The sequence below is a fragment of the Parasteatoda tepidariorum genome, chromosome 7 (assembly GCF_982258835.1).
Source record: "Parasteatoda tepidariorum strain Cologne lab strain chromosome 7, Ptep-v5.0, whole genome shotgun sequence".
Taxonomy (NCBI): domain Eukaryota; kingdom Metazoa; phylum Arthropoda; class Arachnida; order Araneae; family Theridiidae; genus Parasteatoda; species Parasteatoda tepidariorum.
Window position 1 is genome coordinate 94,962,509 of NC_141761.1, and position 24,154 is coordinate 94,986,662.

At 27.0% G+C, this 24,154-nt stretch overlaps 1 protein-coding gene across 1 annotated transcript in view; it reads right to left on the reverse strand.

Annotated features, from left to right (window-relative positions):
* Positions 1-3,360: 3,360 nt before the first annotated feature.
* The window catches only part of Hel89B (histone acetyltransferase 1), a 62,630-nt gene continuing 41,836 nt past the window's right edge, over positions 3,361-24,154 (reverse strand). Inside the window, exons 28-39 of the mRNA XM_016065364.5 lie at positions 23,493-23,645; positions 23,102-23,239; positions 21,497-21,648; positions 19,400-19,541; positions 17,716-17,923; positions 17,505-17,635; positions 13,129-13,239; positions 11,864-12,012; positions 11,612-11,755; positions 10,011-10,218; positions 7,406-7,497; positions 3,361-5,798 (exon numbers count right to left, since the gene is read on the reverse strand). Of these exons, the coding sequence (XP_015920850.3) occupies positions 5,537-5,798; positions 7,406-7,497; positions 10,011-10,218; positions 11,612-11,755; positions 11,864-12,012; positions 13,129-13,239; positions 17,505-17,635; positions 17,716-17,923; positions 19,400-19,541; positions 21,497-21,648; positions 23,102-23,239; positions 23,493-23,645 (1,890 nt within the window). The 3' untranslated portion in view covers positions 3,361-5,536. The remainder of the gene's footprint in view (positions 5,799-7,405; positions 7,498-10,010; positions 10,219-11,611; positions 11,756-11,863; positions 12,013-13,128; positions 13,240-17,504; positions 17,636-17,715; positions 17,924-19,399; positions 19,542-21,496; positions 21,649-23,101; positions 23,240-23,492; positions 23,646-24,154) is intronic.

Consider the following 24,154-nt stretch of genomic DNA (forward strand, 5'->3'; position numbering starts at 1 on the left):
TCATCCAAGCACTTTTATCCGAAATGTTTTTATTATTAAAATAAACAGCAAATCACATGCAAACTAATTGAATTACCACACATTTGGAAAAAAATTTGGAAACTAATACAATATAACTGAAGACTAGACATTTTATTTGTGAATTCAAAAGTACTTACTAGAAGAGGACACAAATTGTAGCGAATTATTTGTATGTTTTAAATTTCAACTGTTAGACAGTATAAGAAATAAGACCAGTAACGAAAATACCACACAACATGACATATTGTAACAAAACAGAAATTTTTTAATGATTTACATTTATTTACAAGTAATGACAATATTAAATAAGACATGAGAAGTTTGTGAATAATGAAAGAATACAAACCCCAAAAATATCACACACTTATTCTTCACCTAGACATGGATTTAGAAAGCAACAAAAATTAAAAACTTACAAAGCCACAAAGTTGTTCCAATATATAAACATTAATAGTTAACTTCCTTTTTTTATAAGTGGCATTTTTAAGACATATCGATTTTTACGTATATCTTATAAAAAATGTCAACATAGATTATACCAACAATATTGGAAAACAGCTTTATTTTAAAATAACTGGAATTTTAAGTCTGGTGTAGAACACATTTGAAGAGGAAAAAAATGTGAACAAAAATAAAGAAAGCCCACAAAATTGTTCCAGTATATAAATACTAATGTATAATTAATAAAATAACCTTCTATATGATAAATTAACCTTCTTTTCGAAAGGTGGAGTTTGTTAGTTTTAGCAATTAGACTATATTTCTTGTAGAAAATAACTATGTAGTGTTCCCCTATATTTAAACATAAAAAAAAAAAACTTTAATTTAAGATGAATGAAGCTTCTTAGAACACATTTTAGAAAACAAAAGCTACACAAACGAATAGAGCCGCAAAACTGATCTAATAAATAAACTCTTATAATTTTAGATATCTCGATTTTGGCATATTTCTTATAAAAAAAAATTTCTATGTAGAGTACACCTACACTTAAACATTACAAAACAGCTTTTACTGGAATTTTAAGTCAACCATTGTTGAAGAAAAAAAGCCTACAAAGAGCACTATTAGTAAATTAACTCTTTTTTTCAAATAGTAGCATTTTTAGTAGAATCAATTTTAACATATTACTTATAAAAAACGAATATGTCGAATCCTCCAAAACTAGAACATTGGGGAACAATAATTTTACTTCGAAATGGTCTTAACCTATTTTTTGGAGAAGGCCAGGGCCCACCCAGGTGACTGGAATTTTGAGTGTCTTGTAAATTATATTTTAGAAAGTCAAAAAGCTAAATAAATAAAACTCACGAAGTTGTTCCACTACATAAATTCTCTTTTTGAGTGATTTTCTTTTTCTTCTTTTTTTGATAATTTTTTTTGTACAAAATATCAATGCAGTGAGTAGAATTTACCTTAACTTTAACACTTAAAAACAGCCTGAAATTTTGAACTTAACAAAGAGCACATAAACCGCATAAGTATTTTGGCTGAGGCCAAAATTGTACAGAATTTTCCCTGTTATGTGTTACAGTATCATAGAGTAAAATGGGAGAAACTGGTTTTTGTTTTAGAAAAAGCAGCTTAAAATTCATAACTAAGGCTTATAGAGGGCAAATGTTCATAACAGTGAATACTATTTGTTAATTATTTTAAAATTGATAATGCGATTAATTTTTCATTCTAATTCATTTCACTAGCAATGGAAAATCAATCATGAAATTTTAAAAGAAACCAACTATGGAGATAATTAAATTAATCAATAACCAAAATTCAGACTTTAAAAAGCATTTGATGGTAAAAATGTTTTTTAAAGTATTATAATCACATTCTAATCAGCATAGCTAATATTATAATCACATTCTATCACTTTCTTTAGGATTATGTTGGGTTTTTATTATATTACCATGGCAACAAAGTTTAGATATTGTGTTTGGATATACATTTCTATTTAAATAAAATTAACAACAAGATGCATACAACTGTTAATAATATTATTGCTAATATATTAACTAAATTTTAAATTTGGCGATGAATGATAACAAGTAGCTTAGTTTGAGTTTATTCTCATATGATTCAATAATAATAGCTGCATAATTTATTTTAATGCTCATTATATTGCGGTGGTAAAAATATTTGTACTGTGTCCATATATTTTGGTTTTCAATACATAAGTTATTGCTATTTAAAGTTATTTTGATACATTATAGCTCACATTAGTTTTACTATATTCACATTATATAGTAGTTAATTTGTTTCTATATTACTTTTTTAAATCCACTATATTGCTGATTGTAATTTTAAAATCTATGTGTAGATTTAATGCTTTTTTCTCCTACGTTATTTCCTATAAGTTATTGCCATTTAAAGTTACCTTTGATATTATATATATAAGTTCAAAATGTAGATAAAACAAAGGAAAATTACAGAACAATGAAAAAAAAGGGGAAAAAGAAAAATAATAATAAAAATAACAAAAAACTGGAAGGAAAAAAAAATTTCAGAAAAAAAGGACTAAAGTTTTTTAAAAAATCCGGAAAATAAAAGATATAATCTTTTAATCAGTTTTTATTATTGTTTTTCTTAATTCCCTTCGTGTTTTTTTTGTATTTATTTATTATGCTATATATATGTACTGTTTACATATTGAAGTATTATATTATGTTAAGCTACATTATTATTAAGTTAACATTATACATTAAAGTTACTATGATTAAACTGAAAATCAGTTTGTAATTGTAACAGAATTCAATTATTTATTAATTTAAAAAAGTATATTGCAAATTTATTACTTTTATTAAAAAAATTAATGTAATAGGGTATATTTATTGCTGTCTTGAGCAAGATAAAAATAGTATTAAGTACACACACAATGTTATAAGAAAGTGCTTCTTACAATAGGAAAAACTAAAAAAAAAGTAATATTGCTTCAACATAAAAAAAATTTGTGATTTTCACAGTGAAATGTTAAGACACAAGTTTTTTAATACACAAAAAATCAACAGCAAAATGCAGAGTTATTAGCGAATTACAATATGTTGAGTTTTCTTTGCAGATTGTATTGCTTAGCTTAAAAACCATACATTTAAATTCAATGTACACATAAAAAACATTTGTAAGAATCAAGAGTGGGGGATAGAGGCAAGTCTTCTATTTGAATTTTACACAGAATTAACGAATTAACTTATCAAAATATAATTAACAAAAATTTAAAAAAAAAAAAAATACCAACATTTTGAGGAATTAAAAATTCTTTTTCAATACAATAGAACCTTGTTACTGCAAAATAATGAAAATGCTCCAACCCATAGTTTCATTATCATATACAGATCAGCAATTAATTTCTTTTTTCTTAATTTCTTTTTCTTTAGCATTAGATAACATGTATAAAAAGAAACAAATGCATTTAACGCTTCAAGAAATAGGTAAGGCAGTTATAAAATAAAATACTTTTTGAAAGAGGATCACATAATTGAAAGATTTATCTTGAAAATATTCATCAAAAAAATTATATTCTTTTTTACATATGATTTTTTAAAAATTTTTTAGCATTTATACTTTTATTAAAGATTGAGACTTAGTTCACTTCAAACTTCGAAATAGTAGTCCTAGTACTTAACATCTTTCAAAATTATATAAGTTGAGATATGTGATTTTACGGATATCAAAAAGAAAATGTTTCCAAGCACAGATTTATTTTTAACTTAATGATAGATTAATTTTTAAGGAGAATTGCCTCTAAGCTAACCCTGACTCCAGCATCTTGTGGTTTGCTTTTAATCAAAATCTTGCACACATAAAAGCTTGCAATTTACTACATAAAAAACAAAGTAAATATAATTGTGACATTTCAAGCATATCAAAGCCAAGCAACTTGGATTTTTCGGATCAGATTTTTATTTTTAAGTCTGATAACACCAGATCTGCCTCTGAAATTGTTGCATCAATGGGACTGTGTGTAATTTAAATTTTGCACACATAAAATTTTTTTTAAATGAAATTTAAAGCATTATGTGAAAATCACATATTAGAAACATGAATGTTTTCAGTTGCAGTTCAGAGAACGTTTTCCACTTGCCTTATATGTACACGTCTTATAGAAATTTAAAATGAAAAATGTTCTTCAACAGAACAATCTGCAGTGCAATAAAGTAACACAGTGATGACTACTGCTGCTAGGTATAAAAGTGAAATTTTATAAATAGTAGGGATGTAACGAATAGTGATTTAGCTGAATACCAAATATTCTGCCAAAAAAAATAAAAATTTTCATAAATCGAATATTCAGCGGCCGAATAGCAACATTAAAAAAAATTACAAATATTATTTTTTTATTTAAAAATAAGTTAGTCATTATAGAAAAATAATCAAAGCTTACCTATATTATTTATATGGGGTTAAGGGGGAAAAACTATAATGGTTACACATTAGAAATATTTAAGATAAATAAACTGACTTGTTGCAATTAAAGAAAAAGTTGGAGAAAAAAAACGTCTTTATTCTTAAAACAAAATTTTAGTTCAACAAAATTAATTAAAAAAGTGAAGGAAAAATAGAAAATAATTGTTTTTAGTTCCTAAAATATAACTTTTATGCTGAAAATCAGTTTTCTGTGCTATCGATTATCTGTCTTACCGTACAAGAAAAAGTGACAATAAAAGAATTAGTCTATTTGAAATGCTGCAATAAAATGCTGAGCTATAACAAAAACAGAAAACAGCAAAAACAAAACAAATAAAAACATTCCAAATTCTTAAAACAAAAAGTGCTAAAAAACGAAAAAAAAATTTCTTTTTTTGAATATAATTTTAAAAATATCAGCAGTACAAAACTCGAAGTTCAGTATATAGTAATCTAGCTTCAATTCTTCAAATTTCACTTTTCCATTTGTCTTTCAGAACCAAATTTATAAGTTTTAGAACTTAAATATGTGTAAAAACTATTTCTAATAATGTATCATAAAATACAATTTTAGATTACTCTTTATTACATCTACTCAAACTAAAAAAATTTATAATAATAAATTTTAAAAAAAAATTCAACAATAAAAACTTTTCTAACTACTTTGCCGAATATTCAGTCAATCGAATATTCAGCAACAAGGCCGAATATTTGTTACATCCCTAATAAATAGTGAGGTGGTTATATAAATGCACAGTCATAGTTCTTTTTTTAAAAAAGAACTATGTAATCAGTTTTAATTATTTTCAAAAACATAACATCAGTTTTCAGAATAACCTACATAGACTGTTTTAAGTCTCATACAATGCTATATTTAGAAACACCTGTTAAACTTGGCAAGAATGAAAATGCAAAATTAATCTCAATAAATGTTTTAACACTCATTCTAAATACAATCAACAAATAACAATTTAGATTACAAAAACAATAATGTTAAGACATTTTTGTGCAGCAAATGAAAAAACAAAATCAAGACTTTAAAATGGTATTAAAATATGTTTTCACAAATCCTTAAACAAGATGACCGTTGATTCAGAGTGCATATTTTTTTAAATTTTATTTTAAGGATTTTAAAAAATTGGACAAATCATATTCACTTTCATACTGTGAGGTATCCCAAAGTTCAGGTAAATTGTCCAGAACAGATTTAATACCTTTTGTTTCAATGGAATCTTTATTTGCGTTGGAGGATGCAATTTTCTCACCCTTATTGTCAAGAGTAAACAAATCTAACAATTGGTCGGTACCCATATTTTGAAGATTTGTGTTTTCTTGGTTTATCACAGAATTAGCTACAGAAACCTTAAACTTTTGAAGCCTGTAAAAAATAAATAAATAATGAATAAAAAAGCTAAATTTTCAAAATTGTAAATTTTAAAAAAAGATAAGTTTCTAGAAACATATAACAGCCCAACCTTGAAAATCCTAACTCGTAGGAGGATTTTCAGAGGTTTGTAAGATCCGAATTTTACAAATTTTTGGATTTTAACTATCTTACTTTAATAGAAATATTATAAAAAACAGGCCCAAAATTTAAAAAGAAAACAAAATTGTTACTAAAAAATAAGATTTTTCAGCACTTAAAATTTGCATCTTTTAATATATTTAAAAATGGAGATCTTTTAAATAATCTTGAAATCTGTAAAATGTCATTGAGCATTCTGTTTTAGATGAGCTCCATTGATGACGAATAAACGATAAAGTCACACCATGTTGTTAAATGATTTTCAACATTTATTCTAGATTGTTTTTCATAATTTTATAAAATCGAGATCCTTCTCATAGGATATTATTACCACATAAAAACTATAAATTGCGACTAAAGTGATGATTGCGTTTTAGTTCACTTGATTTCATCAGAATTTATTAGGTTTTTTGATAACTTTTCCAGAAACAGATGTCCACCCATCTGCCATGATGGATGGACGTAAGTTATCAGTTATCATAAGCTTCATATATTATAAGTTATCAAAAGCTTCAGGTTATAAACTTTTCATTAATGAAGCATATTTTTTAGTGACATCAGATAATTACTTTTTCAAATTTTCTAAATTAGACACAGAGAAGTATTAAATAATTTTTACCCCAATGCTAAAGCATATGAAAAAGCGACGTAATTTTTTTTCTTCTCCAAACACTGTTAACGAATTTTGCTTAAGTTTAATTACCTTTTTTTGCAATAGGCATAATGGCTAGTTAGATGAAGATGTTACTATATCTCCTTTTATTATTCTTATTTACAAAACTCAATCCTTTGGTTTTGTTTTATTTCTATAAAAAGTTCACAAGTTTTTTTTTTCTAAGGCTGTCGGTTGTTAATAAAGACAAGATACTTTTTTAAGTTCAGGTAAATCACTAATTCATACAAATATTTTAGATTTTTTAAAATTCCTTTCCTGTTCTTAAATGTATATTTATGTTAAATATAATACATATTTATATGTTTGACAGCTACCATTTCTCATTTTAAACTAACAGAAGAATGAATACAGTTTGTTATTGCTTATAATTACTAAGCTCTTGATAATTAATCAAAATAAATTTTCTTTTTCTAGAGCATGATTTTTCATGTAACAGAAATATTTAAATGAAAAAAAAGTAAGCAACTAGTGCAAAAATGAAACTTTGGTAAATGTGTTGTACATTTATCATTAAACAATTTTTAAAAAAACTGTGGCAAAAAGTGACTGGTTTCTTATCTAATTTAAATTGCCACTTTTCTTGTAACTCACCAAGTGGCGAGTGGTTATTTTCAGGTCTTAATCAGCAAGCCTGCTTCTAGATTTACTCTTTTACAGTCGATTGCTTTTCAACAGTTTTGGTTACTTTATAAGTTACTTAATGTATAATATAAGTAACTTTTAATATTGTATTACAAAAATTAAGAGAAAAAGATACATTAAAAAAAACTTTTTAAACACTTACCCCATAATCTTTTCTTCTAATGTTCCTCTGGTAATTAACCTATACACATTGACAACTTTCTTTTGCCCAATTCTGTGAGCTCGATCCATGGCCTAAAGGTTTTTTTAATAAAAAAATAAATTCCATTTTGAAAATTATTACAAATAATGCTAAGTTATAAATATAGGAATTGTTCTAGCAGACTAAGTAATTAAAGAGACTGTGATGCCACAATAGGCATTACATATTTCCTAGCTTTTAAAATTTCTTAAAACTTATTTTTTTAATCATTCTGAATTGAAATTTTAAACAAATTATTTAATTTTTATTACAATTTATAAAAAAGCGAATATGAAATATTTTATTCTTTTCTCAATGCAACAGCTAACTTTTTATTTCAATACTAATGTAAGACTCATTAATTCATTGTCGCGACAAAATCGAAAACAAAAATCTATTTATAACTCTTTATTTCTTACCACAAGAACGGTTCAGTTACATGATTGTACTAATTCTCAGTCTTTTAAGCAATTTGCTTTCGCCAAATTATATTCAAACTTAATAATGATTATGGGGGGTTGGCTTTATTTTTTGGCTATGTTATCTTTCAAAAACCATGGATCTCTTCCCATGCTAAGTAAAACAATGCTAATACAGTAAAACACAGAATTGGCATCACAAATATCATTTTTATTGGAGGTGGCATATGATTCAATTCGGAATAGCTTTAGTCCTGATCCCTTCGCTGGAGCGAAGTGAATAATACTGTTTTTGCATGGATACATTCTTCTATTACAGCTCTTCTATTATTTTTTTAAAAATTTAGACAAGTTCAACGCTCTCAGGATCACAAAAAATATGCCTGAGTGGATGATAACAAATCAAACCATCATGGCGGCATAGTAATATACACCAAGAAAAATAGCTAAGGCACAACCAAAACGCGAAATTTTGTGAGATATCAGAAAAATCTTTCATAAATCAATACCCCTTGACATCTTGGCAGAAATAAAAATAAAAAATTTTGATAATAAAAGCAGAAGGCGCCCGCAATTAAAAATCATTTAGGAAGTGAAGCGAGAGCCTGCAAGGGCTCCAGTGATCAAACTTACATTTCAAAGGGACGCGGCCATAGTGCTGACCAATCATCAAATAGCAACAGCCTTAACCACAATTAGTTTAGATTCGAGAACTCCGTAGAAATAATAAACGAATCAAGACAACAAAATATAAAAAAGAAGGGAAAAGAGAAAGAAGTGCAATCGCTTAGGTCAATCATCTACTTGAGGGAAAGAAACTTTTCTCAGGTGAAAGAAAAAAGAAACTAAATTTTTTCTTCTTCTTGAAAACAGCAACATTAAAACAAGTATATAAATTGAGGGAGAAAATTTAGTAAAAAAATTCTAAATGGAAGGGAAAACCAAGAAGGAATTATTAAATACTCGAAAAAAAAAAAAAAAAAATTACTTAAAATAAATATCATAGATCAAAAATAAATAATCGTCACAGGTCACTTTGACAGTTATCATTTCTGTTTAGATCTACTTTACTTCTTTTCAGATCCACTTTACTTCTTTTCATGTTAAAACTACATTTCAATCAACTTCACTACCTCCATTTTCATTCTCTTTTCACTCTTATAACCCAATAATCTTTTTATTACAGTCCCTCAAAACCTCCCACCTTAAAAGTTAAAACCCAATCAAAACCCCGATATCCTTAACCTATCCCGAATTAAAAAGGGGAGGTGCACAATCCACCCACATTAAATCCAACTAGTCAGAGGTTATACTTAACCCCTTAATTGGGATTTTTCTCACAGTCTGCTCGGGAGTATAAATATCGTACTTTCAAACAGATGTTCCAAAAACAGGGAAGAATCAAAAATACATTAAATCTTAAATATCTTCTTTCACAATAAGAAAAAGCAATTAAGTAAGCACTTGAATTAAAATAAATACTAAATTAAAAAAGTTAAAATATAAATTAAATCATGGTTATATTTTATGTACATTTACATTATCCATGTAAATAAAATATATTACAGCTCAACTTGTTTGGAAATAAACAATTTCTTTTAAATTAAACAACTGCAAGAATAAACTTTAAAAATAAACATATTCACATGAAAGGATAGTAGTAATAGTAATTAAGATACATAGTGTCACACACATTTATGACATATTGACGGTAACTATAATAGTGACTGGTAACAGATGGTGGGAAACATTTGTTATCAATTTAGTATAAATACTTATGATGAAATACAGTTTTCTGAATATTGAAGAATAATTATATTTCCAGTAATGGCTGAATAAATTTTTTTCTTAAAAAATTTATTTTTTGCAATTGATAGAATTTGTAAATAATTTTATATAGACAATAAATGCCATACTACTTTACTGACATAAATTGAGCTAAAATCAAACAGGGATATCAAATCTTTGTTAATCATATATTAGTTTATCAAAATATTATATAAAAATTAAACCTATTTAGTTTTTAAGATTCTTACACTATATAAAACACTAAATAAAATCTTTGACAGTTTTATTATAAACAATGTTTCCATCAGTTTAAAATTTAACTCTTTTTCTTAAAAAAAATACTTAAACATATCATTTACCTGTAAGTCTTTCATAGGATTCCAGTCATGTTCTACAAAAATTACAGTATCAGCACCAGTAAGATTTAAGCCAAGTCCACCAACTTGTGTAGTAAGAAGTAAGGCATCAATGGATGGATCATTGTTAAATTTATGAACAACAGAATGACGAATTCCAGCTGGAATACTACCATCTAACCTGAGATAGCTAACACTTGGCATTAATGACCTAAAGATAAAGGAAGATATTTAGAATAATATAACTTTTTCTTATATTTCAATTAAGAGTTCCTTTATAATGTCCTTTTAAAAAGGATGAGCAGAAAGGAAAAGTTGTCATTATCACAGGAAATTTTTTAAGTATTACTCATATTTAAAAATAAATAAAAAAATTGACATTATATTTGACTTTTAGACATCAAAAATTGAATAGACAGAGGTGATTTTTTATAAAAAAATATTTATTAAATGCTTGCATTTAAATGTTCCTGAATGATTTTAAATATATGAAGAAAGAAAAATATGATGTAAAACAAGGTAAGTCAACTAATTTTATAATGTCAAGAAGCTGCTAAATTTAAAGAAATATATGCTGGTATGTACAAGAATTAATACAGTTTTTAAAAAATTTAAATACTTAAAGAAATTAGTGATTTTCAAATAAATGTTATCAAAATTATTTGGTAACAAAAAGGTTGAAATTTTTTACATGTGCTTGCAAAAAGTTTTTAATTGAGATTTTGTGTTTGCCAAAAGTTTATTATTGTATTTAAATTTGAGGATAATTATTTATAAAGGAAAACTATTTCTTATTACAAAAAAGAAGTTAACCAGAACAAAAAAAATTCGAAAAATGCAAAACAATGCTTAATTATTTTTAAACACAAAAATGGCATCAATTGTTTTGATCCACCCTTATATATATTGGATTAAATCCACAAAACAGCAGTTAGAATATAAAATACTGTAAATAGGTACAGTACAGAACCCGTTATTCGGAAAACCAAAAAACCGGAACAAAATTCAATAAATTTTCCCGCCATTTTTAAAAAAAATTTTTTTTTTTTCCTCATAAGATTTTAAGATTTTTCCTTCTTTTTTGAAAGATGTTTACCTTACCATCATTTTGGAAATAATCATTAGTGTATTACTTCATTTTTTTTTTTAAAGATTATTTCCAAATGTTTTTTTTTTCAGTTGGGTTTAACAATAAAAAAACGGCTTTTTGCAGCGATTCAGAAAACCGGAAAAATCAGTTATCCGGAATAGCGATGGTCCCGGTCGTTACGGATATCTCGGTTCCCTACTGTACTAGATATTATTTTTTTAAACAAACTTTAAATCACATTTTTTTTAAAAAAATGCCTTAAGATTATTTCCCAGATTCCTTAAAATTATTTCACAGATTCCTTTAGATTAAAAAATTCCTTAAGATTATTCATTACTAATTCTGCTTTACTCTAGTGTCAAAAATATGGGCAGACTCCACACCAAATATGGATCTAATTGAACTACTGTCTTATGAAAGAAATAATTTTACTTGCAGATTAATTTTAAAAGAATTATTTCTATACAATATTTCATTCTCCTTTTTTTAACAATATGGTAATAAAAAAACTTACTTTAGCAAGTCATTTTCAAGGATATCTAACATGCCTTTCAATTGGCAAAAAATTAAAGCTCTGTGTTGATTGACAGCAGGAGTCGGTTCACTAGAATCAATAGTGTTATTAGAAACTCCTATCCCACAATCCAAAAGCAACTGCCTACAAAAATAAAGTGAATTTTTTAATAATAATGTATATACAGTAAGGCTAAAAAAAAAGGGCTATCTATAAAACGCTAAACTAAACTAAAAATATTTACATACATACCTTAATGCACATAATTTAGCTGCATGATTAATATCATGTAAACCAGAATTTTGTTCTTGAAGTTGAGCAGTTATAGCTTCAAATTCTGGATGATTAGATGAAAGGACAAGTTTAGGATGATTACACACTTTTCTAAGGTATTGAAGAGCCTGTACAAGAAGTAAATACATTAGAGAATATTTATTGGCACATGAACTTATACTGCCGTGCAATTAAACAAAATAAAAACGCTTCACGATTGATTCCGAGAAAAGTGGCTTGATAACTATTTTCCTTCTATTGTTAACGCTATGAATGATAAAATAGAATTTATAAAAGCGAATAAAATAAAATTTATTTTTGAAAAAAATTTTTTTGCAATAAGTAGCTTACCATACAAAGATGCAGTCAACTCCGCTTAAAGGGATATCATTGGTTCCAGAAAATTTTATTCAATTAAGCGGGTTATTCAACTAAAAGGGGAGTGCTTTATTCAATCTTAAATTATACATTTTTGCAAAATTTTACTTTTTAATGGTATTTAGCATAGTGTAGTATTTTGATTAAATAAACACCAATTTATGATTAATAAACAATTTTAATTAAAATTGGCCATGTTAGCATCATAAAATATAAATGTTATTTAAGTTCACTGGAGTAAGCAATGATTATTCTACTTAAGAGAAAGACACACTGTACACTAGTGTGTTAGGTTATTGAAACCTTTTCTTATCAAAGCTACTAGCGCACCAGGAAGGGACCGCAAGTTTTCACTGCAAAATAAATCACAAAGTACCTTTTTTCACATCCGAGCCAGCAAGGTTAGATTTATTCTTACACTATACTCCTAACATCTGTGTAGAACAACTAATGAACAGGAAGTCCCTATTGAAGTGACCACCTATTGTATTCTTATTTTCTTCACTGAAAAATGGAAATTCCATTCTAACTGTAGAAACATTTCTTAAAAATAAAAAATTTTCTTCCCTTTTCAGTACCTCTTTTTTATGCAATTAAGTGGGGACTAAAAACAAAAAGTATTAAACAAGGAAATTTATCACCAGTTTCACACATAATGATTTGGTTCCGTTAAATTTAATTCGTATAAGCGGTTATTCGATTATCCGATATACCACTGTATATAAAAATCTCAAATTTGAATTTTTTGAATTATTTTTCAATTGCACAGCAGTATACTAATAAAGTTTTTTAAATTCAAATTCAAAAAAAATTTTTTTTAACTGTAACCAAATGAAAATTTTTAGAAATCATTATAAAATAATTACCTGAAAAACATGTGAAGTTCCAGCAGAGTTAGAAGACGTGTCTCCTTCCATTATGACATTTTCTACTGATTGTTTGGCTCTACTTTTGGTAAAGTCTTCATACAAGCGAACCTAGAGTAAAATAAATATTAAAGTTTTTTTTAATGTTAGAGTGTGAATTCTTTTATCTCACTTGATTATTTTAAATAATTTTTTACACACTTACCGTACATCTTGGTGTATTGGTTAACTTACAAACTGGTGGTAAAGTTGGATATTTGATCGTGAAATTCGTGATCGTATTAATGTTAATTTATATTATTATGATTCGTATTATTTTATTATTATAGTTAATTTTCCAAAATCAGAGGCTTGACTTATACACTGCTGATGAAGTTGAAATATCATTACATTATGAGCAATGAGACAGATATGAATAACTGTATAAATTTATTCCTTTCAAAAACTATTTCTAATATGTTATATAGTTTATTTTGCATTTTCTCTCATCATATTTTCTTAATGTATAAAGATTTTTTTACAAACAATACCTTAAAGTATGTAAATATAGATAAGAAAAGTTAAGATAACTTACTCAAGATCAAAAAAATTATATATATATATATATATATATATATATATATATATATATATATATATATATATATATACATATATATATATATACAGTCAATTCGCTATAACTCGAAGTACGATAACTCGAATATTACTATAACTCGATTTTTTTATGAGGTCCAGACCCTTTTATCTTAAATTTCATGTTAATTATTCTCGATTACTCGAATTTTACTCCCTTTAACTCGATTTTTTTTGGATCTTTTAAAGCAAGAAAAAAACCTAGGAGCTGATATCTTGCCCCTTCCTTTGCAACACACACACAATGTCTTTCGCACTCTTCATGGAGAAGATAAAGCTGTCCCTCTTGAAGTATATGAACAGTGGTTAAGTGAAACGTTACCAAATTTACTTCAAGGATACAGTTAAAATGATGTTTTCAATATTGATGAAATGGGTTTATTTTTTAAATGTCTTCTAAATAAGACTATGATGTTTAAGGATGAAAACTGCTCAGGGGGTAAAATGAGCAAGGAACGTATGACTGTCCTAGTTGGAGGAAATGCGTCTGGGACAGAGAAATTGCTCTTACTTGTTATCGGAAAAAAAGCGAAATCCATGATGTTTCAAGAATGTAAAAACGTATCCTTTGGATTACAAGTCTAACAAAAAGTTTTGGATGACATCAGCTTTATTTGAAAACTATGTAAGAAAATTGGATCGGAAAAAAAGAAAAGTGATACTCTTTATGGATAAATGCACAGCACATAGTGATCAACCTAATACATTAAATGTAATACATTGAATGTAAAAACGTATCCTTTGGATTACAAGTCTAACAAAAAGTTTTGGATGACATCAGCTTTATTTGAAAACTATGTAAGAAAATTGGATCGGAAAAAAAGAAAAGTGATACTCTTTATGGATAAATGCACAGCACATAGTGATCAACCTAATTTAAAAGTAGTAAACTTGCAGTTTCTCCCGCCAAACACAACAGCAAAGTTGCAGCCGATGGACCAGGGTATCATAAAGTGCTTCAAACAGTCTTATCGTAAATGGCTTGTCAGAAAAATGATTAATAAGCATTAATTAAATAATTTGACAATATTTTGAAAGTCCAAAACCGAAACTAACGGTAAGTCGAACTTCCGATATGTCGAAGTTTTTCGTCAGTCCTATCAGATTCGAGTTATCGCGAATTCACTGTATATATATATATATATATATATATATATCACAATAAAACTATTGAAACATACCATAAAGTTACAAATTTAAAGATTCCAGATAGTCTGTGTTGGATTCAATAATGCTAGCAGTTTAGTCACATGTATCCAACTCTGCAATGGATTCATTTTATTTTCCTTCACTGAGTCTTACAAAAACTCGTCTACTCCCCAGCCAAATTATTAGAAATTCCACACTTTTAAGAAGATTTTAAAATGTTGGTAAATCGCTTTACAGCAATTGTTAATGCGTCTTTATTTAAGGGGGCACCTCATAGAATCTTTATTGGTGGGCAAATGTTTCATATCCAGATAAAACAATGAGAAATATTTTAAATTTGAGAAAACTTTGCCGACTTAATAATTTTTTGGTATATTAAGGGGTCAACTTATACACCTGACATACCAGAAACAGTAAATTTATATACCAGAATATACATTGGTTTCTTCCTTCTTTTGAGTTATTCAAATACAGTACAGAACCCGTTATCCGGAAATCAGAAAACTGGAAAACCAAAAAACCGGAACGAAATTCGATAAATTTTCCAGCCATTTTTTTAAAAAAAAGTTTTTTTCCTCATAAGATTTTAGGATTTTTCTTTCTATTTTGAAAGATGTTTACCTTACCATCATTTTGGAAATAATCATTAGTGTCGTTCGTTTTAATCGTAGTGTCTTCATCGTTTTTTCTTCTTTTTAAGATTATTTCAAAATATTTTTTTTTAGTTGGGTTTAACAATGAAAAAGACGGCTTTTTGTAGCGATTCAGAAAACCGGAAAAATCAGTTATCCGGAATAGCGATGGTCCCTATCGTTCTGGATAATCGGTTCCCTACTGTACTACATAAACACGTCAGACCCTTTTGTCAGCAAATATAAGCAAATCACGAACGTCTTTGCATGTAACATTAAAAAATGTGGCAAACACTAATTTTTCGCCAATACTTCTACTCTAAAAATACAATTTCAAGAATTTTAGGGTTAAATTCAATCATTTTAGGGTAATATTTAGTAGTAATGTGTTTATTTTACTTAATAACTTCTATCATAGTTATATTAAAATATGGTAGCCACAAACATTAATAATATATGGAGTTGTTCAATTTTAGTTACTATTAGGAACAGATAAGAGCTTTCATGCAAAACTGAGTTGTATCAACTCTGTTGAAAAATCTTCTATTCTAAGGAAATATTTTATGTTCTCCCTCAGAGATTGATACTTAGCTGCAACTATTTGAAGAAATTCTTTTCCAACTCTTCTTTCCCCCAAATATTTGTTACGTTTTTTTAGTACATAAAAAATAAAGGAATTTTTGTTCTTATTCAGATCTTTATACAGGGTGTGTAGCCAGATTTTTTCAAAAAAAAAAATAAGCACTTTTTAAGCACTCAAAAAATGATTTTAATCACTTTTAAAAAAAACAAACTCATAATTAGAATTTGTGCATTAATAAATAAAAAAAATTTCTATCATTTAAAGCTCTTAATTTATAAACATAAAATCAATAAAATTCAAAAACATTTTCAGAAACTTTACATAATCATGATAAAATAACATAATGATAAAATAAATTTCTGATAAATATTGCAGAGAAAATTGTGAATTTTTTTTTTTTAAGAAACTTTTTTTGTAATTTATAACCACAATCGACACAGCAAAAGAAGAAAAAAATCTATTTTTAAAACATAGAAAATTAAGCACTTTTTACAAACCCTGAATAAAAAAGCACCTTTAAGAGCTTTTAAAAAACACGAATCAAAAATAAGCACCTTTTAAGCACTCTATGCACTGTTATACTTATTCATACCGTACCTCCCCCTAACAAGTAATCCCGTCCCCTTTAGGTGCTTAAAAAATATTTGAACGACCCCTAAGCAATTATGATGTGATAACTCAATGCCACGAGACTGAAACCATTTCCCCGTTATGCATTAAGTACTAAAAATACTTTCTAAGGCATTGACAAAGAAGATAAATTTGTTAAGAGCATAAGTCAAAAACAAAAAAATACTAAACTTAAATAAAAAAAGTAATGAATAAAATGCTTAAAATATTTTTGTGTAATAGTATCTAAGTGATTACTGGGTTCCCACTCAATTTCAGAAAAAAATTTCCCTGACTTTTCCAGGTATACTAGTTAAATTTCACTGAAAATGGAGACCATATTTTTATTAGAAAACTTTGATTCTTTTATTTGTGATGTGAAATATTAGATTTTCTGTGTAAAAAAATATCAATAAATGAGGAAGGGAACATTTCAGTTTGACCAAAATGTGAAACAAAATGTATTCAGTTTGATCAAAATTTTCTAGTTATTATGAGTTTATGAGTGATTATTATGAGTTATTTTTGAGTTATTTAATACGAATCTTAACAACCGATTACTGTTACTGACAATTTTAAAACGGGTTATTTTCCTGGTATGATATAGGAATATTCCAGTTTTTTGTAAAAAAATTACAACTTTCCCCGATTTTTGAAGCTAAAATAAAATTTCCTGACAATTCCAGGTTTTGCCTGTTCTCCCTGACTCGTGGGAACCCTGTGATTAAGATGGTTTCACAACAATATGAGGTGAAAAATATTCTTACTTGTAGAGGACTTAATTCGCAATAGTAATCCTGTATAATTTTTGGTGGAAGATCTTTTAATACATCTTCTTTCATTCTTCTCAAAACAAATGGAAGGACTTGTCTGTGTAATGATTCCATTGCTAAGACTCCTATGAAAGACGTTATTTATGTCAATATTCATGTGATCAATAACAATGTGCCACTTTAAAAGTATCTAAATGACGATTACCATTTTCTTGTTCCTTGGAGGATGATTTTGCATCTCTGCTTTGCAAAATAGGCTTGCTGTAACGAGCAGTGAATTGTTTTTCTGTGCCCAGGAATCCAGGCATGAGAAAGTCAAACAAAGACCATAATTCTAGGACATTATTTTGAATGGGAGTACCAGACAGAATGAGTCTATGATTTGCTGATAATTGCTTTATTGCTCTTGCCAACTAAGAGAAAGGAATGAAACTATTAATAATGTATGGAAGGAATAAATAAAAATTAAGCTTAAGTCAATTTTTCATGCTGAAAATTGTTTTATTTAGTTTGTTATAAAGTGTGATTTGACCAAAATTTTCACTGAAAACCAAAACCAAAATTTTCACTGAAAAAGAAAAATAATATTTAGCAAAAAAAAATAATACTTAACCCTTTGATGCAGAATTTTTATTAAACATATTTTTCATACTTTTTCTCCTTATTTTGAATTAATTTAGGCCAAAATGTGTGAATATTGTTTTTAGCATTTTAATAATCTATGGTTATGAAATACAGCACGATACACCATTGTCTTTTACTGCGTTAAAGGTAAAATTGTCCAAACATGGCTCACTTCAAAACAATAATTATTAAAATTTGCAGTTAATTAGATCTAACAGAAACAATTATTAATCACTGAAATTTCTTTAATTTACAAAATCAATCAGTGATTAATTTTTGAACATGAATGAAAATGTTTCTTTTCCAAACTACTTTTAGATTTTATAATTTGGTACAAATGTAATTTTGATAATCTAACAGATTTGTCTTAGTAACTATTAGATATCATTTACAATTAAAAAATACCAAAACATATTTTTGCTTGTAATTAGAAATATATATAAGTTCAAAATGAAGATAAAAACAAAGGAAAATTACAGACCAATGAAAAAAAGGGGAAAAAGGAAATTAAAAATAAAAATAACTAAAACTGGAAGGGGAAAAAAAATCCGAAAAAAAAGGATAAAATTCTTTTAAAAAAATCCGGAAAACAAAAGAATGTTGTCTTTTGTTTTCCGGAATTTTTAAAATAATTTTATCCTTTTTTTTTTAGATTTTTTTTCTTCCCCTCTCCAGTTCTAGTTATTTTTATTATTAATTTTCTTTTCCCCCCTTTTTTCATTAGTCCGTAATTTTCCTTTGTTTTATCTCCATTTTGGAACTTATTTTATGAGTTCTATTTACTTGCAGCCTATGCGAAATAAATTAAATTTATTGTTTTTCTTAATTTTCTTCGTGTTTTTTTGTATTTATTTATTATGCTATATTTATTTATTTATTTATATATATATATATATATATATATATATATATATATATATATATATATATATATATATATATATATATATATGCATACATACATATATACATATATATATATATATACATATATATATAATGGGACACCTGTCTCTCGCTTGCACCAGAGAGATAAACTATATAGAACAAAATATTTAAACTAAGATATTTCAAAAAATAAAATGTTTAGCCAGAAAGGTAAAAAAAAAAAAAAAATTATAGAAAAGAATAATGTTTACAGTATTTTGAACATACCAATATTCAAAGCATAACCTAAGTAATAAACTCAGTAATAAAACTTTTAATGAAATAAACAGATAAAGTTAATAACAGTTATAACATATTTAATTCATGAATAATCATACTTTTGTTTTTCCATTCTTAATTATATGTCCTTCATCAAGAATACAATAGTTCCAATGAATAGCACCAAAGAAATCAATATCATTTCTCACTATGTCGTAGGATGCCACAACTAAATTGTGGTGTTTAACTTGTGGTCGTAGCCTACGTAAATAAAACAATAACTGTAATTTCATACATAAATTACAAGGGTACAAAGAATGTCATTAACAGCAATGAAAAAAAGCATTACTATTCAACATTGTTAAAAAACTTTTTATTATAAAGAATACTCATTAAAAACCTTGATTTTCAGTAACTGAACATGCTTGTAGATATTGAAACTTCTAAACCTCTAAATTATATATATCAATTCATTATTTCATAGAAATAACCAGAAATAAATAAATTATAATTAATTTAGTTTCAAAATTATTTTCAGAGATATTATATTAGAAGAGATGCTTTGTTCAGAAGAATATTTTCTTCTGATTGACAAAAACAATACAGCAAAAAAGAAAATGGACCAAAGCTTTAAATATTATTGTAAGTGAGAGTAAAGTATTAATACCACAGAAGGGGATTCAAGCAGAGTGCACACTGTTGGATTCCAACTTTATGATTAATATCTCTTATTATTATTTTATATTGAATAAAAAAAAATCAACCCATGAATTATAAATTTAATTTTATACATATGTGAACTTCCTAAGTAACAGAATGATCAGCGAGTATCATCAAAAATAAATACTCTTACCAATTAAAAAAGATGATTAATAATTTTATTTTCCAAACTATATCTTCATGCAGAAGGAAATTAAGGTGGTAAAATATTAAATTATGTATAAATGCCTACATAATGAAACAAAAGTTACCAGCAGCCTACACTATCTTTAACGCCATTTGCAAATAAATTTTGCTACATGGATATGGAAGTCTACAGTTCTAGTCAATACATAATTTATTTTTCAGAAACATTGATTGTTCTGCGAAATATTTTTCAGTAAAGTCAATTTACAACAATAAATATACCATAAAATTTTCAAACATTAATTGCTTTAAAGGCATCAAAATGTATAAGGGTATTCCAAAAGTAATATTTCAATTTTTTTTTTTTTTTTTTTTTTTAGAAATACCAAATTCAGTTTATTTTTTTCAATATTTACATTATTTTAAAAGACAATTCTATATAATGGCAACATCTGTCAATGCATTTTTGTGAATGATGAGAGTTTTTGAAAGCTCATGCCATAGCAGCTCGTGACCATGTCAATAAGAAAGCTCACCTTATTGTCCCAGCGGAACCGTTAAGTCGAACAAGATTTATATTATGTAAGCTGGAACCACAATAAATGTTGATAGATACTGTAAAATAGTTTTATATTGTAAGAGTTTCAATGACGCATCATAACACCCCTTCCATTTCTATAATTTAGCACCAAGTGGCTATTATGTTTCCTTATTTAAACGAGCATTTGCCAAAAAGGTTGTTTAGCTATTTGATGAGATAAAGATAAGGTCCAATATTTTCTGAAAGGTATAGCAGGGAGCTGGTACAACATGACAAAATTTATAACACCATCTACAGAGCTTCTAACCTGAACGAGAAATGTTCAACCTATAAAATGATGTTGCTGCTGTTGTCATTGGCCATCAAAACAGAGGGTGTGTGATTGTTCTTGTTTTCCAGTGGCGCCATCTATGGCCAGAAATTCGACTTCTGCCACACTCATACCCGACACCCGTTTATACGGTGGACCCATTCATTCATCCACAAGATCGTAATTTTTACCTGACCTGAACCAGAGATTAATCAATCTCCAATTCAGTACCTCCAGAGACACCGTTTGCTATGGAAACATGGAGGACTTCGTAACCAGACAGATTTAACGTGCACCAGTTACCATTAACTACACGGGGAGTCTTCGGCCTACTGGATTTGAACTTCCCTTCTCATGACATGAGTCTAGTGCCCTGCCAACTAGGCTTATAAAATGATGCAAATGTTATAAGTAAAAAGATTTTTTAAATTTGTAATAAAGATGGCAATCAAAATTTTGAGATGACCCTTGTATTAGATGTAACTTGGAATAAGACTTGTAGTGAAAAATGATACTTACCTCATTCGCTCTGCAGGGGGACCAGTGTAATGTAGTGGATTCAAATAACAGGTATCGACAAATTTGTCCACTTCATAAATCCAATGGCCTGTTAAGGTAGGAGGACAAACAACCAAAGAAGGAAGTGGTTTGCAATCGGCCTGCTTAGTTTCCTGAATGATAAAAAACATGATTTTATTTTGATAATGCATTTTAATTTTACAAAAACATAATTTCATAATACAACAGAAATACATTTTTCTCTAAAAATTTTTAACACTTTAATTATGTTTTATATTAAGCTTGATTTTTTTTTAATAATTTATTAAATATTTTGTAAAATTTGTACAAAGAAAATTTAACTTTAGAAAATTAACAAAATATTATTTTGAAGTATACATAATATTTTGAAGTATACATACATAAAATATCCAAAGAAAAGTTAGTGAACCAGATTGCAAAACCTCATATTTTTTATCATTACAGCAATTGAATTACTTAGGTGAGAAAAAATTTCAATTAAGAAATATATGATAAAATGAAGAAGTGATGATATGATTAAATATAAATAATGCTGTCTATTATTACTTCCTTTCATAAAAAAAAGTTAAATACTCTGGAAGGGGATAAGAAATCAGAGTTTCAAATGTCTTGTAAATCATATAATAGAGATATGCGTAATACATTAAACTACCAATTACAAAACTGTAAACAGATGAAAAATTGAAGGGAATTGATTTTTTGCTAAATATATGAACCTAACACTTTTTGACATCATATAATAAAAAATCGTCAAGTATACCAGCATTTGATTAATGAAATATTTTACCATTTCTAGCTTAAATATATTTTCAAGAACAAACAATAATAAAAAAATATTAAGAATAAGAGCATTGAGAAATTTATGCTTAAATAGTTTTGAAATATTATGAAAGAATTGATAGAATTTTTAGCATAAAAAATGTAACGCAAGAATAGAAAGAATCATTTAACAGAGAACATTAAATTGTATTCGGTTGACAGATACATAGAATGTAGACATACACAAGCACTCTGTGTGAAAAAATAAATAAATAAAACATATAAAAACTTTAAATGAGAAAATATAAAAAAATGAGATAATTCACACACAAAAAAATAATAAAATAAAAAAACTCAATTTCGGAATAATTTAAACCATTTTACTTTCAAATTTTTAAATTTTTAAAAGTTTTTTTTTGAAATAGTGTTTTTGTGTTAACGTAATAAATAGAATTGTAATGAAACACAAATATCATTTTAGGATATTTTAGTTAGTCAATGATGTTGCAGAAAGTTTTTGGCTTAATACAACTCAGCTGGGTTGAACTTAGCAATACCTTTTAACCTTTTTCTAATCAAACTTCCTATCCAATAAAGAATTTTATAATTTCCAAGATAATTTATACATAAGTAATGAATCAAAAATGGTTTACATAAATAATTAAAAAGTTATTCAAACCTTACAAGGTCTATTACTTGATAAAATTGAAAATAAAAAGAATATTTTTAAGAAAATATATTTTCGACCTAAACCAAAGTAAGGCTAGTATCCAATTTCAAAACATTACGCATCTTTAAAATTTTAATTAGAAAAACCAAAATTACCTTGTAAGTTTTCTGACGTAGGTAATGATCACCAGCAAGTATGCAGATAGATTGTAGTGTTTTCCCCAACCCCATGTCATCACACAATATGCCATTTAACTTATATTTGTTCAGAAATGCCAACCAATTAACTCCATCCTATTTAGAAAGGAAAAAAAAAAAGATTAAAAAATAGTATCAATGTGAATGGTTGAAACCGATAAAACAAATGCATATATAATAGAACTAATTATTAACAGTTCCAAAATCTATGCAGTTATTTTCAGGTTAAAATGAAATTTTATTAGGAAATTTCAAATTAGACACTGAATCAAATTTTAACAGCAACAGTCAAATCATTTTATTGGCTTTTAAAAAGAAAAGCTTGTTGTTTAAAAATATTTTTAATTACCTGCTGATAAGATCGTAGCTCAGCATTCACAGGAATGGGAATTGTATATGGATCGGCCTTTTTAGGATTCATCAGCTGATCCAAAAACTTTTTTTCTTTTTCTTTCTTAGCTAACAGATTAGCATCCAATGTCGAAGACGTGTTTATACCACCCTAAAAAAATTCAATAACTATTTGAAAACTTATATAAATAGTATTTGTAACAATAATTCAAAGGCAAGGGCGCACTCAGGGGAGTTCCAGCGAAGAAAAATTCTAAAATAATCATTTTCGATTTTAAATTTCCAAGATATGGCAAAGCAAGCAAAAAGTGAAATTAACAAGGGCCCAAACTTTGAGCCACTCTCTTCTCTCTTGACTAAAATATTTAGACCATATTTTTTTCAAGACTGAAATCATCCCCATAATTTATGAGTCAAAAATCTTAAATCCACTGCAAAATAAGTTACGTTGATTCAATATACAGTGTAAAAGAACGTTTCTGTACCTCTTTCTGTAACTTAAAATATCCTCCACAAATTAATTAACATATTTAAGGTTAGACCTTAGAATCCTTTTAGTTCCTGAAAGTCTGATCATTAAATCAAAAGTGCAGTATTTTTTTAAACAGAATTTTAAAAAAAATTATAATTTTGCGACTTAACTATACACAATTTTTGGCT